At 38.3% G+C, this 27,416-nt stretch overlaps 1 protein-coding gene across 1 annotated transcript; it reads left to right on the forward strand.

The window, feature by feature from the left end:
- The first annotated feature begins 2,938 nt into the window (after positions 1-2,938).
- On the forward strand, positions 2,939-24,436 carry GRK7 (G protein-coupled receptor kinase 7). The gene is made up of 4 exons (XM_054385946.1): positions 2,939-3,678; positions 4,428-4,865; positions 19,907-20,178; positions 24,097-24,436. The coding sequence occupies exons 1-4, from the start codon at positions 3,076-3,078 to the stop codon at positions 24,434-24,436; spliced, it is 1,653 nt and encodes a 550-aa protein (XP_054241921.1). The 5' UTR covers positions 2,939-3,075.
- Positions 24,437-27,416: the final 2,980 nt, after the last annotated feature.

Raw genomic sequence — 27,416 nt, forward strand, 5'->3', positions numbered from 1 at the left:
ACATGCAGAGTTTACTATGTATTTGTTTAATATGTATAATATCGTTTTTAAAATGTTTTGCATTTTTTGAATACAGTTCTTGTCTCTTTACACACTGAGAGAAAAAAAAATCCTTGGTGTCACAGTGTATCGCATTGTCTATTATCCCAGATAATATGTCTTAAAAACAAATATATGGATTTACAGTAGTAATTCAAGTGCCTATAGCATTTACATTGTTGTCGAGTATTTCTGCTTGTGTAAAAGGATTGTTGCTAAAATGATTGCAAAAGAAAATCTGGTTGGATGTGGAAATAATTTTTAGCTGTCAAACTATATCTTACCTACCACCTCTTTTCTCTGCCAGAAATAGGTGCCAGGCTCCATCCTCTGACCTTTCTTAGTTCTATCCAGTCCCATCAGAGGACTTCTTTCTTCATTTGGCTTTGGCTTTTAGGTGCATGTCAGAGGTATCAAAGTAATTTTCATCCTGTTTTCAGTTCATGCCAGATACGTGACAGGATTAACTGAGAGTTACAACTGCAGAATAGTTTTCCAAGATGCCCACTCAAACACAGATGCAGTGTTAGGAAAGTTAATGTTGAAATCAAAGCAGCTGATATTTGTGTATCATAAGCATCTTGTTAACCAGTAATTAGAGGTTCCCCTAGAACATGGGGTAATGAATTTTAAGTCCTGCCTGTTTTCTCTGATTGAGAGATTATCTTAAGTCCAGGTCTTCCTGTGAGCTTTACACAACAGAAAATTTCTTCTGTTCCAAATCATATCCTGATACTCCATTAGTGCAGTTCTGTAAAAGTACCCATTTTTCGTCCTGAGTTTATTTCTTGTACATGCAAAATTAGTCCGTTTCTCACTGAAACAGACTATCTTCTGAGTAGGTAATACTAACTTAAATAGCCATTACTGACAGATTATTGCCATCTACTTTTCTCTGTTGTTTAATGAATGCTGGGCAGATTTGGATAATTCATCAAATCCAGCTAAGAGTGTTCTCTGAAAAGTGACTGGAGTAATGTATGTGTCCAAAGATTGTATTGTTTTGCTCTGCTTTTTATGAATTTCAGTTCTTTTAGAGAAAGATTGTAATTAACAAGGCAGAATGATCTTTGGAACTGTCAGTGTGTCTCTTATCCAGATAAACGTCAGGTTTTGGTTTTGTGTGTTTTGTTTTGTTTTCTTAGACATGAGTATCTCAATAGTTGATGTAAGCTTGAGTTCACCCTTCAGTCCCCAGCTACCAGCCATTTGTATTTCCACTGTTTGAGCTGTGGTGGCATACTTGCTGAGTGTGAAAATGACCTTGCTGAGTGTTAGGACTTCAAATTAAAGCTTCTATTACCTCCTTTCTTGCCTTTCTGTACCCAGGATAATATAGGCATACATTGCTGTGGGCACCATTTTCAAGAAAGCCATCAACAGAATTCTGCCTTTCTTTGATATTTTCCAGTTTTGCTTCTTTACTGATTGATTGTATGATTTAGCCCTTCATGCAATCTCCTGCTCTGTGCTTGCTTTCACCTGGCAGAGTGAGCAATTGCTGTACCAGACTTTTCAGACGCTCTACTTTAGAGTACACTGTGTTCTCATGCACGCACAGCAGTTTGTGATGGGTGGCCCTCTTAATCACAGCTAGAAAAACACTCCTCTCATGCCATTTTGTAGAGCAGAAGCATGAGTTTATGTCAAATGGCTTCAGTGCTGACAGAATTAAGCATGTAAACCAAAATATTACATAGTAGTAGTGACAAAAAACAGCTAAGACTCTTAGGAGTCTGAGAGGTGCCTGTTGTTACTGCTAATGTGTAGTGTTTGTGTATGAACGTTTCAGCTTGCTCTGAGTGAAAAAAGAGGAAGGGAAACTTGACCTCAAGTATAGCTTGATCCCATTGCTACTGAAAGAATTATGGAACTGCCTTTCCTCCTCCCATAATACCTTCCTTATATTTAAAGAAAGTTTTAGCAGCCAAATCACATGACCCCACAGCAGAAGGGGGCTGTAGCCTAATAAGTGTTATGTATGATTTTTATTATTTTGGGGGAAAAATGAGACACAGACTTCTGGTAGGTAGCCAGTGAGTTAAGTCAGGTGGAATTTGCCTTCACTTGATAATAAGATTTATTCATTTGCTGATGTCACTTCAGCCATATGCTTTTGCCATCCTCTCATCTTGCCTTTTGCTGTCATAAAGCTTAGCAGGCAAAGTAAATGGAGGCCACAATAACATACAGAAATGTCTTGGCAAGCTTTGGCTGGTCAGTTGAAGTGTTTTTTCCTTTTTCTGTGGGAAGGAGATGAAGCAAGAATTGTTTCATATATAGGGATTGTTAATTTTAGACCAGCAGCAGGTCTTAGCCTCTGCATGTAATGCGCTCAGATAGAGCCACCTGAGGCATCAAGGTTTGCACAGTGTGGTGCTTAGGGTCATAGATGTTGAGTATAACTTGAGTTTTGGAAGTGTGGATGCTCAAAGCTCTGAATTGTGTAGTAATTTAAAGCCCAATGATTCATGTCTGTGTATGGCAGCTTCTGTTCAGACATGGCAGATTTATAATAAAAGCTTTTTATTAAAGTGAATCCCAGCTTATGTAATTCTTGGTATATGACTGTTCTCATGTGTTGAGCGTGGACATACAAGGCTGTCTCATTAACTGTGGCCAGCATACTGCTGAGTTTGGAGCATGCAAGTGTTGCAGAGAGGAATCTCTGTATGTTCTCAGCACCCAGGGATACTGCATATAGAGGAAATCTTGGTACCTTTAAAGGTCATCAGGGCTCCTTCTGAAAAACACCAGCTGAAATGCATGCCTAGGATGTCATCTCTCAGCTATATATAGCAAACTCAAAGCTTCTTACAGAGAAACCTCTTACCAGTCACTTTCCACAAATGGTGCATGTACCTAAAGGTACTTACTGAAAATCCTTGAGAAGTATTTAATGCAAAAGCAGTTAGTCTCTCTGGTGGCTTTCAGAAGCCCGCAAACACCACTAGCAGAGAGAAGCGCAGACCAGCTACAGCACAACAGCTGGGCCAGTTACTCATTTTGTCTTGACAACCCCAAGAGCTTGCCAAGATGTGTGACATGGGGGGGCTTGACAACCTGATTGCCAACACGGCCTACCTGCAAGCAAGGAAGAGTGGAGAGGGAGACACCAAGGAGATGCAAAAGAGACGTAAAAGCCTCTCGCTGCCCAAGATTGAACAATGCGGAGAGGTCAGACAGTCCATGGTTGCTGATTACGACAACATCTGTGAGCAACAGCCCATTGGAAAGAAATTCTTTAGAGACTTCTTAGAGACTGTGCCAGAATATATGGTAGCTAGGGACTTCCTGGATGAGGTGTCAAACTGGGAGCTGGCAGAGGACAATGTCAAGAGCAGTACCATGGAGAATATGATCACCAATTTTCTTAAGACAGGTTCCAAAAACTATTTGGCTTTCATGAGCTCTGACTTGTCCAGCAAATGCCAGGCAGCTACTGAGAAAGACTATGAGAATGTCATGCAGCTGGCCAAGGAGGAAACCAAACTCTTTCTTAAAGACAAACCCTTTCAGGACTTCCAGACCAGCCCCTTCTTTGACAAATTCATACAATGGAAAGTTTTTGAGAAGCAGCCAGTAACTGATAAATACTTCTATGAGTTCCGAGTGCTGGGCAAAGGTGGCTTTGGAGAGGTAAGAGCTCTGTTTTTAAGGATATGGGTCACCCCTTCCCTTTCAAGACCAGCAGGTGGGTTTGCAAAGAGGAACTTGGCAATGGATTAAGAAATTGTCCAAGGTTCTGCAAAACTTGGTTCAGATAGTCTAATTTCTAGGAAACAGACAGTTCTCTGTACTGTAATAGAGCTTCCAGATTCCTGTTATTGAAGAACTACTCTAATTTTTTTTTTTTTTAATGTATCTAGGCTGGTAAGAAACAAGGCTTCTTTTGTAAAGCTTGCATTGCTGTCCATGGAATTATTGGTGTGCTCCTTGGCACTGCTGTAGCCTGTTCTGGCTCACTTCTAGATAATTCTTGGTGCACTTTGAGGTGTAGCACAGATCAGGATCTGTTCCCAAAATACAGTGTGAATAAGGCTACCTTTTTTGAAACACAAGACAGTTCAGCTATATAGATGTAAGAGGTATATGCCATTATGGTCAGAGAATGGGTTCTTGTTTCATTTTACTTGCTAATACATGGCTACTAATGGCATCCTCAAGAACTTTGCATAAGGTCCACCACTGGTCCAGAACAGAACCAGTGGTGTTCTGATCATATGCTTGTTTTTTCCTTATTTTCTCTGCTAATATACTCTGCCAGGAAAGCTAGCATCAGCAACTAGTAATAGACATCTGTGATTTCCCCATGTCCTGTCTATTACTGCCATTCCATTCTGTATGTGTAAAATTCTTTCATTTCTTCATACACATCGCTTCTCTAGGTTTGTGCCATCCAAGTGAAAAATACTGGCAAGATGTATGCCTGCAAGAAACTGGATAAGAAAAGATTGAAAAAGAAAGGAGGTGAGAAGATGGCACTACTAGAGAAAGAGATCCTGGAGAAGGTCAACAGCCCCTTCATAGTCACACTAGCTTATGCCTATGAGAGCAAAAGCCATCTGTGTCTTGTCATGAGCCTCATGAATGGAGGGGATCTGAAGTATCACATCTACAATGTGGGAGAAAGGGGTTTGGAGATGAAGAGGGTCATCTTTTACTCAGCTCAGATCACCTGTGGGATTCTGCATCTCCATTCCATCAAGATTGTGTACCGGGACATGAAGCCAGAAAATGTCCTTCTGGATGATAATGGTAATTGCAGACTGTCTGATCTTGGATTGGCAGTACAAGTCAAAGAGGGAAAAAGCATCACTCAGAGGGTGAGTACAAATTCATTGAACATGAGCAGGGGGAAAGGAAGCTGTTCTATTTGTAATGCATTATGAGTCCAAGACTTAATTCCCTGGGATTTGCACTTTGCTAAAGACCTTACATGGTCATTTCATCCTAAGAGAGATGTGGTAAGAAGATTTGGTTAATTAACTCTCTAGACACTATATGTAGTAAAATAATTTCTCTTACATAGAAACAGTAGAATTAACCTGACCAGTTGTTTATCTTAAGGAAAACTCTTGAACCAGTCATTTCAGGGAGGCTAACACAGATGTCTTGAGCAATAGTGCACAGTCAGGTGTTTAACCAAGGGTGTGTTTAATGAGCAGCAGTCAAAGATAAGACTCCTTCTGTATTCAGTTTTTGTTCCTAGAAGAAAATTTCTTCCTGGTTACTCTTAAGTGATGCTACTGATTGTATTGCAAGTGTTCATGGTGCTGCACAATAAACTGCTTTCAACCCTCCCTCCTCCCCCCAAGAAATGATTTCCTGAAAAAGTTAGCAGACTTGAAGACAATTTGTAAATGTACATGTCTGTGTGCAATATGTAGGAACAAATGAAGGATGACCAGCTGAGTTTTGCTGTGTAAATCAGTCTGTGCAGCACTTCAGTTGTGCCTTTGGTCATCCCCGACTAACCTAGATTTGTAAAAACACCTTGAGGTTTACACAAGAAAGATGTATTCATGTAGCTTAATTAGGAAAAAAGCATGTTTCTCCCAAGGAGTGTAAAGATGTATATAAGGAATGGAATGTGTCCCTGCCCATGGCAGGGGCATTTGGAACTAGATGATCCTTGAAGTCCCTTCCAACCCTGACAATTTTGTGATTCTGAGTCTGAAATGTGTCTGAAATGCACCAAGAAATGGAAGCAACTGGTCTAACTGGCTTATGTTAAACATCCCAAATCTTTCAAGTTACTCTGTAGAAAGTCAGTAGAAGAGAGAAAAACCTTTTGCACCATGCCTGAAGTACACAGGTCTTTTGATGTTTTTACCTTCTATAGTAATTTTTTGTTTGAATGATGTGTATTTTCCTGGAAATCAAAAAAGTTTGTACTATGAGTGTTTTTAGTTCTCAGAGAAAGAAAATGTGGAAACTGGTATAATTTATAGATAGGAAAATATTTTAAAATGGGACTGCATTTTGTGTTTTAGATACAAAAATAGACGTTTCTGTGAAAGGTAAGGCAGATTTTTAAACAGAACTTAAGGGAAGTGGGAATGTTGCGTTGTTTGTGAAGGTGGCATTTTGATCAGTGAACCCATAGCTATAAATCTTAGTCTGCTTTGGAGGTTATAGATGGATGCAGTTGTGATCAGGAAAATCTCTGTGTACATGGGCACTTTGTCATGCTTGTAAATATGTGGGGTTTGACAGGGAAAAAAAAACAAAACCCACCAAAAAAACCAGAATGACAAGAGTGTATTTAGACGTGTCTAAGCACTTCTCTTGGTATTTAGGGTAGAATCTCAAAGCAGTGGTGGACAAGGCAGTTCCTCCTCACTTTGTGGCAGTCACCAAGTTGCTATAATGATTTTTCTTCTGTTGTTCACTGGTTTTAGAAATGCTCCTCACAATTATATGGGTGCTTTTATTAGAGCAAAACCTGCAATGAGTAATATACCACAGAGGTGTAGTGTGTTTGTATGGAATTTGTGTTAAAGACAATTTTATTCATACAGGAAACTGAAATGATAGAAGGCAAAAAATATATTTTTCTTTCTTTCTTTTTTTTTCCCCTTCCTTTTTTCACTATCATAACTGTGACTTACATAAATAATAATTCCAGGTAATATTTTGCATTTCTATAAACTAACCCAATTTAAGTAATTGGAACACTACTACTAAAAGACATTATATAAAGTGCTAGATATTACTATTATTTATAGTAATGTCATCTGCAGGAAGACCTAGAAACACCTTTATAAAGTTTGTTGTATTAAGCCTTACCATATACTCTGTAATAAAATAAAAATAGTGCTGTTAAATTAATTTTTGTTTACTAATCAGAGTTTCAATGTGACTTAAAATTGGGAGAAAGTTCGTATCCTATTGTGCTTTTTCAATATGACTACCAAACTGCTGTCACTTGAAACTTGAGAGAAGATACTTGTATAGGTCTGGGCTTTTCACCCCAATAAATAAATGGCTCCAAGACAGATTTAGTAGATGAAATTTGATTGGTCAAACCATTTTGTAGACTCAGTTTTATAAGGGTAATTTTATAAGCTAAAGAAGAAAATAGATTCCTTCAGGCCAAATTTGTATTGCACTGTATCTCTGAGTGAAGTGCCTAACATCATAATGCTGTTTCTAGATTTTGGATAATGATCTGAACTGACAGTTTAAGGGATAATACTACTGATCTCTAACATAAAACCTTTTCATTGTAATGTATTTATCTATTTCCAAGGAATCCTTCTGTTTTGATGGATGTTGTAATACATTCAGTGTGTGATGCTTTAAACTTCCTTCCTTTCTCCAAAACTTCTGACTTTGTAGCCTCATGACCCTGTAGCCCTCTCTTATGACTTGGTTCTTCAATATCATACGTTAAGTACTATTCTATTCCACTGTGAGAATAATACCTGACTTTGCTTTAATCATGCTCATAAGTCATTCTGTTGACTGAAAGTCGTTAGGTAATATCCCTCGTACCAAATGAAACTATGGTTTATCTGTCTGGTACAGTTAATGGTCATTCTGAGATTTACTTCATCTGGTAAGATAAATTTTATTTAGCCAGTCTAACACATATTATGAAAAATTAAAATAGTTTATTTCTGAAATGCAAGGTAGAAATAATTTTTAGAATTATATCTATTGAGGCCTTCTGTAAGGTGACATTTTTTTAAAAGTCTGGGGTTTTTTTATCTGCTGTCTAATGAAAGTTTGTGAGCTGGGGTTCCTTGGTCTTTTATGTTATTCCTTGGGTTTTACCTTAGAAATAAAAGTAGCAGCAATTGTTGAATTCCTTGTTTTGCTGAAGTACCATTCCAGAGCAAAAAAAAATAATATGCTTTTCTGGGTCATATTTTAACAGTTTCCTCACTGAACAAATTTCTACAGCGCAAGCTATCATAGTATTCAGTAAAGCTACCTTTATTACAAGACTGTATGCATTCAGAGTATGGAGATCCACGTACTCTTAAATGAAGGAGCAGTGTGATGCCTTTCTAAAACCAGAGCACTTTCCTCCAAAATGTTTTCTGCAGGTGTGAACTAAGTTGATGATGAAGTAAAATAATCAAGGATTTTTCAACATCTATTTAAAAATCTGTCTCAGTGATTTAAGTTTTTCTTCCTGAGTGCTAATCTCTTCATGATCTCTCTAGTTCTTGAGGTATTAAGTGATCTTCCTTGTGAATAAGCAAACTAAAACAGAAAACTTTTCCATACCTTTTATATACCGGGAGGAGCCAAGTAAACATCTGATCTTAGGCATCTGCTTAAAAGGTGTTCATCTCCATGTGTTTGACTGTGGCTATACTGGTATGAAAATGTTTCTTAAAACATCACAGTGAAGTAAAGCAACAGTTTTCTGCCCCCTCCCCCCTTTTTTTTTTTTTGCTTTTGTCTCTTTTTTTTTTGCTATATATTACGAAGTAGAAACATCATGTGATGACTTTCATTGTTCCTTACACATGGTTAAATAGTATGTAATAAAAGGATTTATCTGTGTATTTATATGAGATTGCAAAAAATACCATATTTCAGTGCATTGTTGAAGTTTTGTCTACCTCTCCTGAGTGTACAAGGCATTAAAGATTAAATTGTTCTGCTCTCAAAGCATTGAAAAAAAATGCCTAGCCTCTCATGTACGAATAAATGCACATCACCTGGAGAATCCATAAATCCCCTCTGTAAATCTTGTTAAGTGATTAAGTTATCACATGGCACATGTGATAATCTAGTTAACAAGTTCCTGTTTTAGACATTTTCCAAGTTTTCAGTGAAGATTTCTATGAAACTATGATGTTTATATACTGCTTATCAGCCAAAGTTGATTTTCTTTATGGGTGGAAAGTGGTGGGGTTTTCACTTCAGAAGGGTGACTTTAAAGTGGTCGTCTTAGATACTAGCATGTCTTTGTGCTGTAGAAAAAGCATTGTGGAGCTGAGTATTTTTAATACTTACATAACTGAAGAAGTAGCTTATGTAGCCTTTTAAAGTATTGTCATTACATATACTCCTTTTGAGAAATATTTGTGTGCTTAATACCGATTGTCCACAACGATTATAAATCAAGATACTCTCCTTTCAGGAAGTGGTGCTTACGAGGGTCTAGAAAAAGTTGGATACCCAGCCTTAGTTTTCTCTCATTCTTTTCATTGCTAAAGCAGCAAATACAAACATCTGGCTGTAATTGATGCAGTTATAATTACAGACTCCAGAAAACTTTTCACTAAGGTATGCTGATATGTATTTGTGAAATGTTACCTGGCTTTAGAAAGAGAAATTACCAAAAAAACTTTAAGTACAGAAGTCTGAACAATAACAGTGTTAGAAATAAAAGGAGTAGGCAATTGAAAGCTACTGAACAAACATGGATTATATGGGCTTTTCTCATGCTACCTGTGCACTTTAGCCAGCAGTATGCCCATGCATACTTACTCAAGCAAAGTTCTTACCGACAGTATTGGAAACAGAAATAGACTCTTTGCCAGTGATAATTGAATTACTCAAGAATTTAGGAAATAATCATTATGGCCTTTTGTATCAATGTGCCTGTAGCATCTGTTCTGATGTGTTGATCATACTTAGATTGTATATTAAAATTACACCTTTTTAAATGTTGATAGTCTTTTTATCTTCTAAAATTGAAAAAGGCAACAAGGGGAAACTGCAAAAATGGATTTTGTACAGGCAAAATGTTTTGTCTAGTTAGGTATTTGATCAATTCTGGAACTAGATGTTTTTACACATGGCAGAAATGAGGAACCTCCTCCTAAGTTTCTCCACTTGAAGAGTTTGACCTGGCGTCTTTTGTCTTGAAGGCTCTGCAACTTTTTCTCATACAATTCAAAATTCACTTGTTGTCTGTGGGTCAAATACTCCTGCCCTTAACCAAAAGATGTAATACTTAATTTCCTGGGAATGGTTGTGAGAAAAGTGAGCATGTTCTTCTGTTTAGTACCCTCATGTCCTCTCCATATGGAAATATAGAGGATTTAATTCAATTTTACCAGAAGTCAGCTCGTATTTGCTTCTTATTTTGGGAAGAACTTTCTGCCCCTATTGGGTATAGCTTTTGTGCTAAGCAGCTATACCATATAAATTGTGGAAGTGCTTTTATGCAGATTCTCATGAGCCAGAGAGCTTAAATATTGACATAATAACTGTGAAAAATAAGATAAACATATTTTTGTAGTAGTTGTTGAAGTGCATTCATATCTTCAGAGGTTTCAGGCTTCTTCACCGTTTTCCTGGGCTGGTTTATATATTTGAAGGACATAATAATATTTTAATAAGAAAAACATGTTTTGGTTAAAATCTTACTCAAAATGTCCCTTTGCCCTTCTGTATGTTTGTTTATTGTAAGATTCTATTTCTTAGGAAAACAGAAAGAAATCTATTTAGATGTTCCTGAAACTTGCAGTTTAATTTCAAGGCAGTTGAGAAGTGGGAGGAGGGTTTAGACTTGTGAAATAAAAAATAACTCAGCAAGCTATTCTACAGTTGACCTTTAGTCATTATCACATGGCATTCTTGTTGGATAAGATTCTCTAAAAATTTATTCTTTCTTTGCACTTTAAAAAAAGGCAGCCCTCCATTTTCTCAGGATTAGAGTGGCTTCCTGCTATTTCAGTTTCAAAACCACCATTCTGCTTATGCATTTTCAAGGTTGACATTGACAACTGATGATGTTTTACTAGGAGAACTTTGCTCTTAAAAATGTTGCTAATCACCATTGTTATGAAGTGCATCATCATGACAGGTATTTCAGATTTTTTTTTTTGTATCTGAAACATAGAATTTACAGAGTGCAACCTTACCCACTGTGAATGCTATGGTCATGAGATTGAAGGGAGCAAAAATGATTTAATGGGATGATTCTGCCTCCTGCCGTTTTGGAGATGGAAGAAAACATGCTGTAGTCATCTAAAATCATGACAATGCGATGTGCCTCATGAAATGCTTTTCCTGTGTAGGGTGCGCCACCCACAAGACACAGTCTTCTGTATGGGAAAAGACATTGAACCCCTCTAAGAGGTCTCTGCATGACTTTCAACTTTGTTCTTAATTCAGTTTAATCTGACAGGTAATAAATGCTATAGCATGCTCTACTAAAAGGAGGAGAGAATATTCTTTACCAAGTTCCTAGAAGTGGTAGAAAGCTAAGTTAAGCTCTTTGAACATGAAAAGTGCTATTTAAAGTGATAAATACTGCTGTTCGGTCCTTTTGTGTCTTGAGACTATTTATCACAAAAAAATAATATGCTTTCTAGAATGACCTCTTAGGTAAACTATCTAGTGGGCCTCTTGTTGGTTCACCATTGTCAAAGATGGGTTTTATTTTTTGGGGGAAGAAAGGCAACATTTAGCTGACAATATCATTCTTTGAACTGTTGATTTAGCAGCTTTGACCAGAAGCAGTATTGCAGGAACTGTAAGCTATGGGAGGGTGAGGAATGTAGTAGTTCTGTTCTTATTGGATCACATGTGACGTTCCACTTACTGTGATGGGCAGCAAACATTAACAAATGTCTATTGACTCTTTATGAAGACAAAACAAAATCCTGAAATTACAGACACATGCAGGTGACAACAATGGGCTTAGTTTTGCCTATTTTTCAAGTTTAAAATCTGCCAGTGAAAGGTAGCAAGTTCAAAATAAGTGGAGGAGGTTCTTAACACAATATGTAGTTAAGCTGCAGGAGTCCTTTTGCAAAAGGTCTTAGAATCCTGGAATCATTTTGGTGGGAAAAGACCTTTAAGATCATCAAGTCCAACTATCAACCCAGCACCACCATGCCTACTAAACCATGTCCTAAAGTGCCATGTCTACGTGTTTTTTGAACACCTCCAGTAATGGTGACTCCACCACCTCCCTGAGCAGCCTGTTCCAATGCCAGATGACTCTTTCTGGAAAAGAGGTTCTACTAATATCCAACCTAACCCTCCCCTGGTGCATAGAATCATAGAATTGTTTTAGTTGGAAAAGGGCTCTAAGATCATTGAGTCCAACTGTTAAAACTTGAGGCCATTTCCCCTCCTCCTACTGTTAGTTACTTGGGAGAAGAGACCTCACTACACCCTCCTTTCAGGTAGTTGTAGAGAGCAATGAGGTCTCCCTTCAGCCTTCTCCGGACTGAGCAGCCCCAGTTCCCTCAGCTGCTCCTCACAAGACCTGTTCTCCAGACCCTTCAACAGCTTTGTTGCCTTCTCTGAACAAAAATGTCTTTATTGTGGTGAGGGTCCCAAAACCGAACCCAGTACTCAAGGTCTTACAGGGTCCAAGAATTTATCTAGGTTCAGGAGGAGTGGACACCGATGGAGGGCAATTTTGTGTGAGAAGCCATCTCTGTCTCCCAAAGCCTTGAGCTGCAAGCAGTTGGAAGTCTAGGAAAGTATTAGAGAAGTATCAATGTACAGACCAGGTTCTAATAGTCTTTCCTATGCATCCATTTTGTGTCCAATTTACAGACAGTATGACAGGCCATATAGGCCTTTGGTTTGATGCAACCAGTACCCATCTAACTTGATTTACATGTGAAAGTATTGTACTTCCAACATTAGTCATTGTCCCAAAAGCTAAGGTGGATGAAATCCTGTGAATTTCAGTGGTAGACAGGAGATGGTTGAATCCCCCTCCCTGGAGGTGTTTAAAAGACACAGAGATGTGGTGCTGAGGGACATGGTTTAGCACCAGCCTTGGCAGAGTCAGATAAAGGTCGGAATCTGTGTCCTTGAAGGTCTTTTCCAACCAAAATGATGCTATGATTATATGCACAATTCTTAATTTACAGGTACTGTACCTACACTGGAGGGTAAATAACACTGCTCACAGTCTTGTCCCCACAGTGACACTGGCACTGAACAAAGAGTGCCTCTTCAACATCCCCTTTTTGGGAAAGCCACCTACACATGCTGTGATACTCTGTTTGCATTCCTTATAAAGAGCTTTATAAAATACTGACAAAGCTAAGTACATGGAGAGTTTTCTCCCTTGTTAGTATTGTTTATAGAATATCCTGTGGTCATGAAAGAATAAAACCATTAACATCTCTGAAATAAAGTATTATTATTCCTACATTATAGATGGGAAGTGGTCAGGAGAAATTAAGGGGGAAATCATGTAACAGAAGACTAGAGAATTATGATAATTCTTGAATTCTAATTGTGTGGTTACAAGTCTGTACTAAGTGTCTTATATGCTCCATCCCTGTAATATCTGATTGCTTCACTGTCTATGAATGCATATTTCTTCTGAGGACACCTCACCAAGTTGGGCATGCTTAGCAGGTTCTATCTCCAGTAGGAATCTGAGGCAAAGAGTGACTTCAATGGGATGACACAGGAGGAAAGCATGAAGAAGCTCTAGAGCCCGAAGTTGAAGTTGGTGCTCAGTTACTGGACCGTTCTTCCTTCAAGAATTTATTCCTTTAGATTCATGCTATGTGAAAATCAGACTGAAAAGCCTGCTGTAACTGGGTCTGTTTCTCTTCCCAAGTGTGAGCACAGGGGCAGCCTGCCCTTACTGTCACAGAGTGGCTTTCTCTTTCATTTGTGGAACTTCCTTGATTTCAATGACTACTGCTCTCCAAGCTGGAACGATTAAAAAATGGTAGTAGAGTTTTTTATTGCTCCAGTTAGTTACTTTGAACCCAGAGGCAATTTTGTCTCCTTATTTTCCTAATGCAACAGAAATTTGTTTTATAGCTTTTGTGCTTTTATCTTTGTGGGTTTTTTTCCAATTCAAAACAGCTGTCCCTGTTAAAATCATGTCCCTGTGTGAAAATGAAAAGCATGTTGGTCATGAATTTTGTAGCTCGGAAACTCCTATACCATTTTACTCGCTATCTTTTCCTGGTACTCTGAACAGTCCTCCTTGTGGTGTTCTGAATCAGCAGCCCATCAGTTTATGATGAGGCATCCCATCATAAGGTCCTTCCCTTTGCTAGTCATTAACGAGGTGCTAAAATCTCTGTTTGAATAATATTTGATTTTATTTCTTTTAAAATATTATTGCCTGTTCATTTTATCAGCTGGCTCCTTGCTACTGTGTGCACACATGGTGTGAAAGTGAAGGACCTACAGTTCTCTGTGACTCATTGAAATTATCCTCCATTCCTTCTCATACTGGCTTTTGGGAGAAAAATGAAGATTGTAAAGTGAGTAAGGGAGGTAGACCTGTGGTTCTTCTCTACATTTAGGGCCTGTTAGCTCGTGTGCAGAGAAGAATTTTCTGTGGTCTGTTCGTGCATTCCTGCAGGGTCCATTAAGGCCATTGCTGAAAGAGTGGAGGAACAGCTGGACAAGAGAACAAAGCAGGCAGTGGCACCCCTTGGAGGAAGGAAGGACCAAGCCCCAGGATATAGCTGATAGAGCTAAACTCAGCTTGCTTTTTTTTCCTCTGTTCAACAGTTCTTGTGCCATGGCAAACAAAAGATAGACATTCTGATTTGCTTTACTGTTTGGTTTGTAGTATCAATTGAGTTTGTTTTGCAGAGATCTGTGGGAAAAGGTAAGAGCTCTAAATCCCATTTCTTCTCATTTGCCTGTTTTTGTGCTGGTGAAAGCTCCAGAGAGTTCTGTTTCTTTCTCCCCACGCATCTGCTAGAAGCTGGGATAACAGCAGTGTCCAAGGGATCTTCCCATCTTGGGACAGCAGATCAAATAGGATGGATGGGTGCACTTGCTGCAGGCCTCCTTCTGCTTGGAGCTTTGGTGTGCCAAGTGCCCGTGGACTGTACTGGGAACTAAGTGCACTTCAGGATCACATCTTGTATTACTAACAGATTATAATTATGTGACCTTTTAAAAATTTATAGAGGATCGTGTTTCACAAAGGAAAAAGTTGTATACTTTCAGATGAGTCATCTCTACTATGCCCTGTCAAACAACATTCAAGGCAACAATTCTACTTAACAGAATTTGGTCATTAATGTGTTCAAGGACAACATTTGGTCATGACATTTTAAAGTATTGTTGAAAAATTGTGGTTTTGGTACTTCTCAAGATAGAGCAATAAAGGGAGAAGTAGCTCTGTTAACCATTTTCAAAAGAAAGTCAGTGAAAATGTGATCAGCTGCAATGTAATTACTATTTTTGTATTTCAAACAGCAGGTGCCAGTAAGGCATCCTGCTCATCATCACAAAAGACAGTGTAAGCTGGAGAGTAAGCAGAAAATAGTGTTACACTGACTACACTTCAAAAAGTTGTGTGCCTTCGCACCTGCATATGATTTCTGCCTTCTGTAAAAAATTTGGGGTAATGTAACAGTCTTTGGCTCCTTTTTAATGTTTGGATTTTGTTGTATTTTGGTTTGTTGTTTTTTTTTTTATTCACAGAATCAGTCAGGTTGGAAAAGATCCTCAGGATCACCAAGTCCAACTGATAACCCTGTTCTACAAAGTTCACCCCCAAACCATATCCCCAAGCACCACGTCTGAATGACCTTTAAATGCATCCAGGGTTGGTGACTCAACAACCTCCCTGTGCAGCCTATTCCAATGCCTGACCACTCCTGCTGTGAAAATTTTTTTCCTAATATCCAGTCTAAACCTACCCAGTTGTAGCTCGAGGCCATATTGTGTCCCATTAAACGCTTCCAGTACACTGAATGGGTAATTCCATGTGCTTATTTGTCACTAGAAGATTATTTGAGCAGTCAGCACATATGGTCAGAGGGTGCCTAGTGTTATCAGGAATCCTGTAGGTAAAAAGCAAACAGTGTACTTGGTCTTGGTTAACGTCCAATGCACATCTTGGTAGTGTAGAGTTGACAGTGATGAATGTGGGTTTTTTAATTTTCCCTGTTTCCATTAATAGTAAAATTTATCAATGTAAAATAAAATGTAGTAAGAAAATGTGGGGTTTGGTGAATAACTTTTGAAATGTATTTCTCAGTAGTGTTGAGTGGAAATAATTACAAAATCATACCAACCTAGTGACAGACATGCCAGTAACCCATACTTAGAGGTATCTATTCATGGCCAGATAATTCTAAGTGAATTACATATTCACTACCAGCTCATGGTAAATAGATCTCCTTCTCCAAAATAACACAATTAGCTTTGAATTCATTTACTGTCTGTCCTTTGTATCCCTTTTGACATTTGAGTATAATTTACAGTATATATATTTGACCTGCTGAGAGTAACTTCACTCACTGCTTTGATTCACTTCTGCTTTGGGAATCAGTGAATACATTCTCCACCTAAGAGACTATTTTTTTGCTGCTCAGATCTCACTACTGCTAGTGAAAGTTGTACAGTTTAAAAACTCCCTTCACTAAGCTGCCATCTTACATGCTTAAATAAACCTCTCAAATCATTCAGGCTGCTTTTCATGTCCCCACAGGATCTTTTTTGCCTTGAAAGATGATCTGATTTTGACATCTGGTTTTCCATAGTGTTTAGTGGAGGGATATGAGCTTTTAGCTTCTCTCTAATGCTGTCTACTGCCCAAAGATAAAATTAAATCTTCATTTGAAAGATGTGTGTTCTTCCACTTCCAGGAGTTGAATAATTCATCATTTTTTTTGTGTATGTTCCCTAATACAGCAAATGCCTGTGGCTTTATCATCTTTATTTCCCAGACTGCAGAGACTTACGTCTTTCTTTCCCTGGCTTGTTTAGGTGTTTCTTCACTCTTAAATATCACTGCTGACTTCTTGTGAAGTGCGTTTGTTTCTGCTAAAAAATGATAATGTTTAAGTGGATTTGTGTGTCTGGAGTTAAGACATTAGGTTAAGATTCCTGCTTCTGAAGCTTCTCATAGAGCATCAGGATTGGGAGAGAGTGGTTGTTAAGATTAGGTTCAAGTTTTCATAAAACTCTGGAGTGCTTGGTGGATCAGAGGAATGGTATGTTTATAGATTTCTCTCTGCTTGAGCTGGATTTGCTCAAGAACAGCTCAGAAGATTTCAGTGCTAATAATGCAGGATTTTGAAGATTAATCCTTATTTGCAGTAGTCTTTCACTTTGAAGAGACGCTGTTGCTGGCCCATCTCTGATTTCTATGTTGTGGTCATGCAGTCTTTGTGATCTGCTGATTTCTCTGTTCTTGAGAAACGTGGGTACCACATCAAATCATGGTGGTGTTCTGTGTGATGTGACTTACTGAGGTATGTGGAAAATGCACATGAAAGAGGCTGAAGCTGCTTGGCAACTTTTTCTTTTGAAAAAAACACAGCTATGTAAGAGAGAACACAAGTGGAAGGAAAGAGGGCCAATCTGAAGGAAGCTGCCATGCATTATTTACAATTGCAGCATTCTGGCTTCTCCATGTCAGATTGATTCACTTCCTGTATGATGATGCTAAGTTGCAGCAAACTAATGTCTTATCAGAAGGACCATACTGTGCTGTCAAGGTACATTTTGATGATATGACTCAGCAATTCCCAAAGGCATTAGTGCCTCAGCTTCATCTCAGTAAAAATAAGAAGGTTTATTACTTCCCAGAAGGAAAAAAATAAAAGACAAAAATTATTCCAGAAGTCTATTTAGCATCTGTGTTCACCAGCTGGCAAGGAGCTCTCTCTGCATCCTTTTGTACCAAAGTTTCTCTGCTTTCAATCCCTCCTCTCCCTTCCAGGTTTCATGATCTTCTGATGGGTCTGGGTTCTGTGATCCATATTTGAGCACTTGTCCCCATTTCTGAGTGGAGCAGTAATCATACATAAAAATGAAGTACTGCAGGATATCTCTCAGTATTAACTTTTACTTGGAGAACTTCACTGCAAACAGTGCAAATTATCTGTGGAATGATGTCAGCTGCTGCACTGCCCATATGAGTCCTCTGTAATTCTGTGAGTTTAGTGAGAGGCACAACAGATTGCTTTTAACCTTTCCTTTTGCTTTCAACATGGCTGATGTTTTTTTTCTTCTCATCTCATTTCTGGTTTTCAACCCAACAGAGGATTTTGCGCTATACCTCTAAAAGTTAAAAAAAAAAACAAACAGGGAAAGCAAAATGGATTTGCTTTTCTGTCCATTAGGTTGATGTTGCAATTGAGGCTAAGATGTTCCCTCTTGCACACATTGTTTATGGTGCAGTGTAAGCCATAATGTGTAGTGGCATGAGCTGAAATTTATAAGAGACCTTCAAATACTGTGCCTAAAGATGTAAAAATTAGAGGAGTTACTCAAACACAGAATCACAGAATGACAGGGGTTGGAAAGGACCCCATGACACAAGAGACTGTCACACAGGAACGCATCTGGGCAGGTTTGGAATGTCTCCAGAGAGGGAGATTCCACCACCTCTGTGGGCAGCTTGTTCCAGTGCTCTGTCACCCTTAATTTAAAGTTCCACCTCATGTTTAGATGAAACTTCTTATGTTCAAGTTTGTGCCCAATACCCCTTGTCCTGCCACTGGGCCACTGAACAAAGCCTGGTCCCATCCTCCTGACACCCACCCTTTAAGTATTGGTAAGTGTTTATGAGATTCCCCCTTCTGTCTTCCCATTTCCAGACTAAAAAGACCTAATTCTCTCAGTCTTTGCTCATAAGAGAGATGCTCTAGTCCCATAAACATCTTTGTATCCCTTTTCCTTACCCTCTCCAGCAAGTCTCTGTCCTTCTTGAACCAGGGAGCCCATAAAACCCCATAAAATAACTTTAATCTCCCGATCTGTGCTTTTTACAAGTATCATTTGCCCAAATGAGCCCTGGTTTTAGCTACCTTTTTTTTTTTTTTCTGCTTTGCAGTGAATCTCTCATGCTTCTGGCAGTTATAAAGCCTGTCTTCAATAAACTTTCAGTGGAATTTTGTACAAACATGATTTTTCATCTAAAATTGTAATGCTACTAGTACATCAATCCCAGTATTTCCAGAAGATATAAAAGAGGTTCGAGCAACTTCTGACATATTATCACTGTTACCTGAACCTGGTAACTATGCATAACAAGATACAGCATCAGATGCAGCAGGAAATGCTTGGTCCGCTAAGCAAATGCCTTTTTGATTGAAATCTCATGCTCAGTCATCTAACAGTGCATAGAAATGCTGACTCTCTCTCCTTCCTCCCAGATGAGTTAGCTCCCTGAGGGCGCAGGAGGGGCAGCAGGAGCTGTTTTAAATGCTGTCCCCCAAGGAGAATGAGTAGGCCTGGAAAAGGAAACAGGCAGATTCCCCTCTACAAGGGAAGGATCCATTATTGCTGTCCAGTAGTCTTTATTCAGAGAGCTTTATGCAGGTAGGAAGTAATAACTCTTTCACTTGGATGCACATAATTTACTACATACTGTTTTCATAGGTTTACTTTCTCACAATGATTTTAGGAGCTTTTCTTGGCCCTTGATTGTAGGACTTCCTTCCAGAAGCAAACAGGGAGTGTGGATGAGAACTTTCTCACGCAGCTCAGCTATGGGCTTGATGAGTATTTTATTATTGGCAGCAGATGCCTGTGTTGGAACAGTTATAACCACTGAATGGGGAAGGAATCAGTGATTGTTGTCTGCCTTTTGTCTTTTTTTTGGATCTTTTAAAATTGATTGCTGGTTGCATCAATAGGACAAAGTGAACAACACTGTCTTCAACAGAAAAAGCATTAATATGAAAGAAGAAAGCAAGCTAAACATTAATTTAAATGTAAATTAAATTAAAATTAAAAAGAAACCACTTTTAAGTAGGAATTGCACAGATATTTCATATTTGAAGGGCATGTTTAAGACATAAGAGCATGTTTGAGGAGTTTCTAGATGAAAGATACATAAATTGTACCACGTTTCTAGCTATGAAATGTATCAATTGTATAGCTGGTATTTTGAAATGTAGGCTAGTCTGCTTAATTGTCTGCAATTTTTTTTCATTACTGACATTGTATAGTAAATCTGTGTCTGTGTTTGCAACAGGCTGGGACAAATGGTTATATGGCTCCAGAAATCCTGAAGGAAGAAGATTACTGCTATCCTGTGGACTGGTTTGCTATGGGGTGTAGTATTTATGAGATGGTTGCTGGGCGAACACCATTCAAGGATTACAAAGAAAAGGTCAATAAGGATGAGGTTAAACGAAGAACTCTGGAAGATGAGGTGAAATTCGAACATGCCAACTTTACAGAAGAAGCAAAAGACATTTGCCGGCTGTTTTTGGCTAAGAAAAAAGAGAATCGTTTAGGAAGCAGGTATGCCTTACTTCTCAAACACAGTAAAAGCCAGATTAAAGCTACAATATTATTATTTTACATATTGCACAAAATGAGATTAGATCTTGACTAGCTACAGAGCATTGAATTTTCCTTTTAACTTCTAGGAAGGCAGGTGGATGGTCTTGAAGAAAATAGGGAAGTAAGGAGTTGTTTTGCAGTAGTGTGATTGTCCATCTTCACCTCAGATAGGAGTTCTGTTCTTGGTGTTTTGTGAGTTAGCCTCTATCTGTAGTTTAGGGAGAAAGGAGCAGCCCATTGCTCTTGCATCTTAGCTTTCCTGAAGGCAAAGGATATTCAGGTAGATACCTGACATCTATGCTAATGCAGACTGAATGCAGAATCTTGGCCTGTATCACTTACTGGAATGATGTGGGCAAAATTCCAAATCTGCAATGTGTATTCTCTTCCCTGCAGACAGCCTTGCAAGGCTACGTCATTGGCTTCTTAGTGAAAAGACCTTAACCCCTCTGCTTTACTCAAGTGCTTAAAAAAATTCTTGTGGAGGTTCTGTCTTCCTGACTCATCCCAGGGGGAAAAGGGGAAGAAATGAATATTGGATGCAAATTCTTGTAAAGCAAACATTTTGGGGGGACTTCAGAGGTGGCTTTGAGTTGATGGAGACTGATGGATGTGTCCCTGACTCAGCAATTTCAAGTGAACGTACAGTAAGAAGAAAATGGGAAATCTAAACATTATAATATTAGCCTTGTCATATTTCTGTTCCCTCTGATATGTGTGTGTGTATGCAAGATAATTTAGTGTATTTCTAATGAGACAGATTGGAGACACTTAGTCTTGCAGCATTTTCCGACGTAAACTGATGTCAGGGTAGAAGAGAATGACATTTAGAGAACCTGAGTGAATTGGTCAAGTTCTTACAGCAAGTCTGGAGCAAAACCAGCAACAGGCTGTTCATTTACTGTAACCACATTCTCTTTGCCAAGAGAATCATTTGCGATCATTCTGTCTGCTTACTGTTAAATTATTTCTCAGCAGTGGGAGAAATGTACACAGAATGGTAATTGCACAGATAATGTTCAGTTTTCTATTCTTGAAGATATTCTTACTCTTCTGTACCATACTTACAGGAGGGAAAGGATAGGGTGTGTACCATGCCTGGGCCTGATACAGAACAAGAGCCTGCATGCACCTCTTAAACAGGGCAATACTATTCAGGACAGCTCATCCTTACATAATGATTAGCGCTGTAATTCTACTAAGGACAACAAGACCTTGGGTTATCTATATAAGTGCCTGTTGCATAAGATAAAGCTGCTCAAGGACAGCTTTAATGTGTACACCTGACCTTTTAAAGTACTCCACCCTTTTGCTGAAGACTCAATGCCACAGGCTGACTTGGGAAATAGTGAACTTTCTCCTCCCCTCAAGCTTTTCGGGATTGACATCTCTAAATTCCAAACCTGCAGAGTGATGGAGGATTTTCGTGGAGGAATACAAAGCTGACCAAGTTTAGATGAGTTCATTTGCTCATTCTGTTGAAGTTACGTAAATGTTCAATTCTGACAGGAAGAGCTCAAATCCATCTCCAGCTAGTTGGAAGGTGCCTCAGCTGGTTCCAGTAGATGGCGTTCCAGCAGCTTGATGTCTTCAAACTTTTTATGGGTTTAGTGGTGTCAGAAAATACATCAGAAGGAGAAAGACTTCAGCAATCTATTTTGGAGCCCTCACCAGCTTCTAGTGCTTTTTGGTTTATGTTACAGAAAGCAAAATAAAGTGAAATTTCTGTGAGTGCATCTGCCCAGTAGGATTGTCAGCACTACCAACCCACTAGCATCCCCAGGGAACCAGTTAATTTGAACAGCAGCTCTAATGCACTTCAGGCTAACACCAAATGTAAATAAAACACATCAGGCTGGAGAGCTACTCAAGTACTTAGTTACCACTAGCTAGTTAAGGTAGGAAATGATTTTGCAATCACTAGCTAGTTAAGGTAGGAAATGATTTTGCAATCACTAGCTAGTTAAGGTAGGAAATGATTTTTGCAATCACTAGCTAGTTAAGGTAGGAAATGATTTTGCAATCGCTAGCTAGTTAAGGTAGGAAATGATTTTTGCAATCACTAGCTAGTTAAGGTAGGAAATTATTTTTGCAATCACTAGCTAGTTAAGGTAGGAAATTATTTTTGCAATCACTAGCTAGTTAAGGTAGGAAATGATTTTACAAAACTGTATGTAGGCAGAGGTGATGACGATCACTGTTGGCTTAACCTATACATTCGTAATTGTGTTCATATGGCTCTTCGAGGTTGAAAACATAAATTTTTCATTGCCCAGGATGGCAGCAGCCCAGATATTGTTCCTCAGGCTGTGATTTAGTATCCTGGTCATGCTGTGTTTAGTGGTTAGTGGTTGATGGAAACCTGCTTGGGAGAATCAGGCAGCAGAGACACAAGGAGTTGGAAAGGGCAGCTGGTAATTGAATCTCAGCTGTGCCTGAAGAGCACCAAGGCTGGCTGGAAATGTGGCAGGTCAGGCATTTGAGGAATGGGCATCAGCAGCAAGCTAGAGAAGCTGTTCTGCATACAAGGTGTGAGGTCTTAAAAAAGGAAGATTCTCCTATCATCCCACAAAGCTGCTGCTTCTGTATGGTGCTTCTACACTTTGCAAAGATAAAAAGACTTGCCAAAAGTTTGCATATATTTTGTTCAAGAATGTTGTCTGGAAATATACAAGGGCTCACATTTTGCTAAGCGTATGGTTTTGGAAGGAAGTGGGAAAAGAAAAAAGCGAAACGTTCACAACTACCATTTTCTGAGGCCAGAAACCAGATAAATTTGGTTTTCCCACATTACCATTTTCAAGGCCGATATATCCATAGATATATTTAAAACCGAGTATATGGGTGCAGAAAATACAGTAGTTCTCTCTGCTGCTCCTTTCCCTAGAGTGCAAAAATCGAACTTTGTATGCCTTGGCACCAGAGGTGCAACTCAGAAGCTGTGATCCTTGGTCATGCTTTAATGAGCACACATAGGAGGCTCAGATTATTCTTGCCATCAGAATATCCTACAAGTCTCTCTGTGGGTCTACAGTGAAAAACAACTCAGTGTTTCCTCTACAGCAAAAGTTCTCCCTGAGGTCTTCTTGTTTTTCATAAGCTGGACTTAAAATAGGTATTCAGAATTATTTTAGTCCCTTCCAGATTTTATTTATCGCATTTTAACAATATTAATAAAGGATTGTGTTTGTGACAGTGACACACATACTTCTGCTAATGTCATAACTGTGAATTTCTTGCTTAAAATCATAGTTCATGTATAGAAGTAGTTAGTTTGAATGAACAGACTCACTAAAACTGGGAGTGTTTATGAGAGCAACATAACTTGAGTTTTATGATATAAATGCATATCTGCTCTGAATTAAGATAGAACCAGAAATGTTACTTGTCACCAGTTTGCTATTCACCATCCTTTTCTTTAGAGTCAGTCTCTAGGTTTAGGTATTACTAGGTATTTTTATCCTAGTTAGTATGGAGCCAACAATTGGATTTCCATTATTGGACAGTGAGCCCTGAGCAACTGTATTTTTGCTTCTGGTTGAAGTGTCTCTTTGGATCTGGGTGTCTTAGCACTCTGCCAGAAGCAGCACTGAAGCTATTATATGGCACCTTGCCTGGACTGAGAGGCAGCATAATGGATAAGAGGATCAGGATGTTTTCTGCTTCTTGCTTTGCTTATCCTGTGCAATACAGCATTCTTCAGTTATGAAAAAAGGAATTACATTGCATTATATATCCATGTGTGTGTTTGTATATATATATATATATATAAAATCTCCTTTATTAAAATTTTCTTCTGTATACAACACAGATAATGCCTGTATCTCTCTGAGAGCAAAACATCATACTGATTAACAAACTTCTGCTTTATTGTAGAAGTGAAGATGATGACCCAAGAAAACACAGTTTCTTCAAAACAATAAATTTCCACAGGCTAGAGGCAAACCTTGTTGACCCTCCATTCGTGCCAGATCCATCAGTTGTCTATGCCAAAGATGTTGCAGACATTGCTGACTTCTCTGAAGTACGGGGAATTGAGTTTGATGACAAAGACAAGAAGTTCTTCAAAAAGTTTGCAACAGGTGCTGTCCCTATACCCTGGCAGGAAGAAATTATTGAAACAGGACTCTTTGAAGAACTGAATGATCCTAACAGAGTAGAGGGGGGTTATGTGAATGGAGGTGAATCTAAGTCAGGAGTTTGTTTGTTGTTGTAAATATCACATTGTTAACAAAACATAGAAACCACCTCAGAACTTTCCACATTCCAGCACTGTTTCAGAAGCTCAGTGCATCCGTTTAAGAAGAACCATCAGTGTAATATGACATTGACAGGCTATGTAGGACTACCAGCTGTATAGACTATATCATTTTCCTTTGTTCTAACAAAGGAGATAATATCCTTGTTTTATTGGAGATCTATCAAGATGAAGAACTATATTTCTCTGAGAAACTTAGGATGATAGAAATTCTGAAATACAAAAAGAAGTAATAGAGTGAAGACACATTCTTAAAATGACTGACTACTATTTTGAATACAATGATTTGTTGATTTTCTTTCTATTTTCCTGTTATTTCTACTAAAACCTCCTCTTTGTTCTAAAGTTCTCAGGAAAGATTTTTTTTTAATTTCCAAGTAATAATCTCAGTTAGACAATGGAGCTCATATACCATGTCAAACTTGGAATATTATCGGGTAGCCAATCTCTGTTGTTTTCTTAATTTCCGTTAGCTTGTGGATGGTTTGATTGTAATATTGCAACATTGTCATAAAATATAAAAGAAGGCTCTACATATCACTAGGAAATAGGACCAACAGGATCAAACTCTTTTCAAAGATGATTTTAACAGAATGAAGTTAAGCTTGCACCAATTTAATTGAATAAAGCATTTATTTATTAAGTGCATTGTTTTATGTGATAAGTACTTGTACAAAGAAAATGTATTGATAAGTAAATGCATATCCTTTTTGACAAGCAATTTTAACCTTTTACTAGGTTTCCTGATATTTTTTTTCCCTATATTGGTAATGAATTAAGCTACAGATAGACCAAGGCAATTTGCATCTGACTTTTTCAGTACAACATAAGTAGTTGCAGAATGCATCCTAGTGTTAAGTTCTGTAATGGGGGAAAGGTTACGTGTGCAAGTTGACACTGTCTTCAAATGTTCATTGATATTCTGCAAATTTTGTTGTGTTTTATTTTTCAATTTTATGACAACCTAACTTGAATTTGGAAACATTTCTGTGAGTATTTGTTACTGTTGGAGTATATTACTCATGAGATGCATCCTGCTGATTTTCTGTGGTAAGAAAATAGGTGGTAATTGCAACAACTTTTAAAACTGATTCTTCATGCTGTTCACTATCATCTCTTTCGCCAGAATTTATATTGACTAAAGTGGAAGTTGAAAATTCTCCATTCCTTGGAGTCCTCCTATTTTTCATAGAGCAAACCTCCTACTGAACACAGAGACTGCTTTTATATAGACACTGGGACTGAACTTGCACATCAATTTTAAAAGAGCAAAACCAAGAGATATGATGTCTGCTAGAGCTGAGTCTGTTGTATGCAACACAGAGCTTTAGTATTTGTTTATATTCCAGTAGCTCATCCCAAACACTGATGTAGCTTTAAGTACTTTAAGTGATTCAGTCACAGATCCTAAGCAATAAATTGGTAATACATTGTGGTGTTCTAAGTAGAAAATGGATTGTTCTTTTTTTTCTTCTTAAATTTGCTTTTTCAGTGCTTTATATACTTAATTTTCAAGTGGAAATAATGAAGAACAGTGTTACTTAGGATTAATGGATAATTCTATTCATGAATTATAAGGATATAATTGTCTGCCTTTTGAGGGGAGACTTTGTATCAAATAGTTTTAAACAATATAAGCTGATTTCTGACTTGGGTCTTTAATTGAGAAGGATGATCCTGAAAGACTGTGAAAAGCAGTGGAGGTTGAGAGGAAAGAGAGTCATGTGGTTCTGCCATGGATTTAGGAGACTGCTTCTACTGCTGATGCCCAGTGATTTTATTGTTCATTTTTCTCACCTGTAGAAGGCTCCCACTGAGTGATACTAGGGTAATATTTTTAAGAAATCCAGACAGAAAACATGATTATATTTACATTTAAAAACAAAAAACACAAAACAAAAGCCCACCAAAAAAACCCAATATCTACAGCTCCCACCTCCACCTCATTACAGCTAAGAGAGACCTTTAGTGCTAGTGGTACCAAACATTTGTTCTGAATGAGTACACCTCACATCCAGAGAAATGCCATTTCACAAAACCTCTCTCTTTATGAGAGAACTCATAAAGCAGTTCTCTGAAATGGCTGTAGGTTTTCTAGTGCTTAATAATTTTTCACTTCCCATATGTGAAGAGGTTATGTATAAACAAAACCAGAATTTAATGTCATGCTAGAATCCTGGAAGATGGAGAGACCATGGGCTATTTAGTCTGGAGAAGAGCAGACTGAGAGGAGATCTTATTAATGTTTATACATATCTGAAGGGTGGGTTTCAAGACTGTGATAGGATAAGGGGCAATGGAAATAACTGGAACACAGTAAGTTGCATCTCAACATGAGGAAAATCTTTGAGAGTAGTGGAACAGGCTGCACAAAGAGGTTGTGGAGTCTCCTTCTTCTCCTTCTCAAGACCTGTGTGACCTGCCCTAGATGATCTTTCTTTGGCAAGGAGGTTGGAGTCAATGATGTCCAGAGGGCCCTTCCAATCCCTACCATTCTACGATTCTATATATTCCTTATGATACCAGGTCTGCAAGTCTGGGTTTTTTACAACATATTACAATACTGAGATCTGTGAATTCAGGACATCTCATGTGCAGAACATTAGGTTATTTAATTTTAGAAATGTTATAGTGTCAATAAATCCCAGCAGGTTGTATATCAGTGAGATACTGTAACATGAAATGTTCAATGAATCATTCAAAGCAGCACATCAGAAGGCTGATAATGCACAGTTCAGCACAGTATCTGACAGAGAAGAATGTGCTCGTTTGAAATTAGTAATTTTAATGTTCAAAAATTCTGTCATTCTGAACACAGACAACTTCTGTTTGCACTCTTTACAGGGCAAAGATTATTTCTGTGAGAATTTTCAGTGTGTCTTTTAAATAATTTCAACTTCTTTTAAGGAATCTGTGGAATGTTTGGTGCTTTTCTTCT

This window comes from Indicator indicator, chromosome 13 (assembly GCF_027791375.1).
Source record: "Indicator indicator isolate 239-I01 chromosome 13, UM_Iind_1.1, whole genome shotgun sequence".
Classification (NCBI taxonomy): domain Eukaryota; kingdom Metazoa; phylum Chordata; class Aves; order Piciformes; family Indicatoridae; genus Indicator; species Indicator indicator.

Coding starts and splice junctions, on each gene's coding strand:
- GRK7 (XM_054385946.1), top strand. CDS start 3,076: ATGTGTGACATGGGGGGGCTTGACAACCTGATTGCCAACACGGCCTAC. Junction 3,679..4,427: donor GCAAAGGTGGCTTTGGAGAG/GTAAGAGCTCTG, acceptor TCGCTTCTCTAG/GTTTGTGCCATCCAAGTGAA. Junction 4,866..19,906: donor GAAAAAGCATCACTCAGAGG/GTGAGTACAAAT, acceptor TGTTTGCAACAG/GCTGGGACAAATGGTTATAT.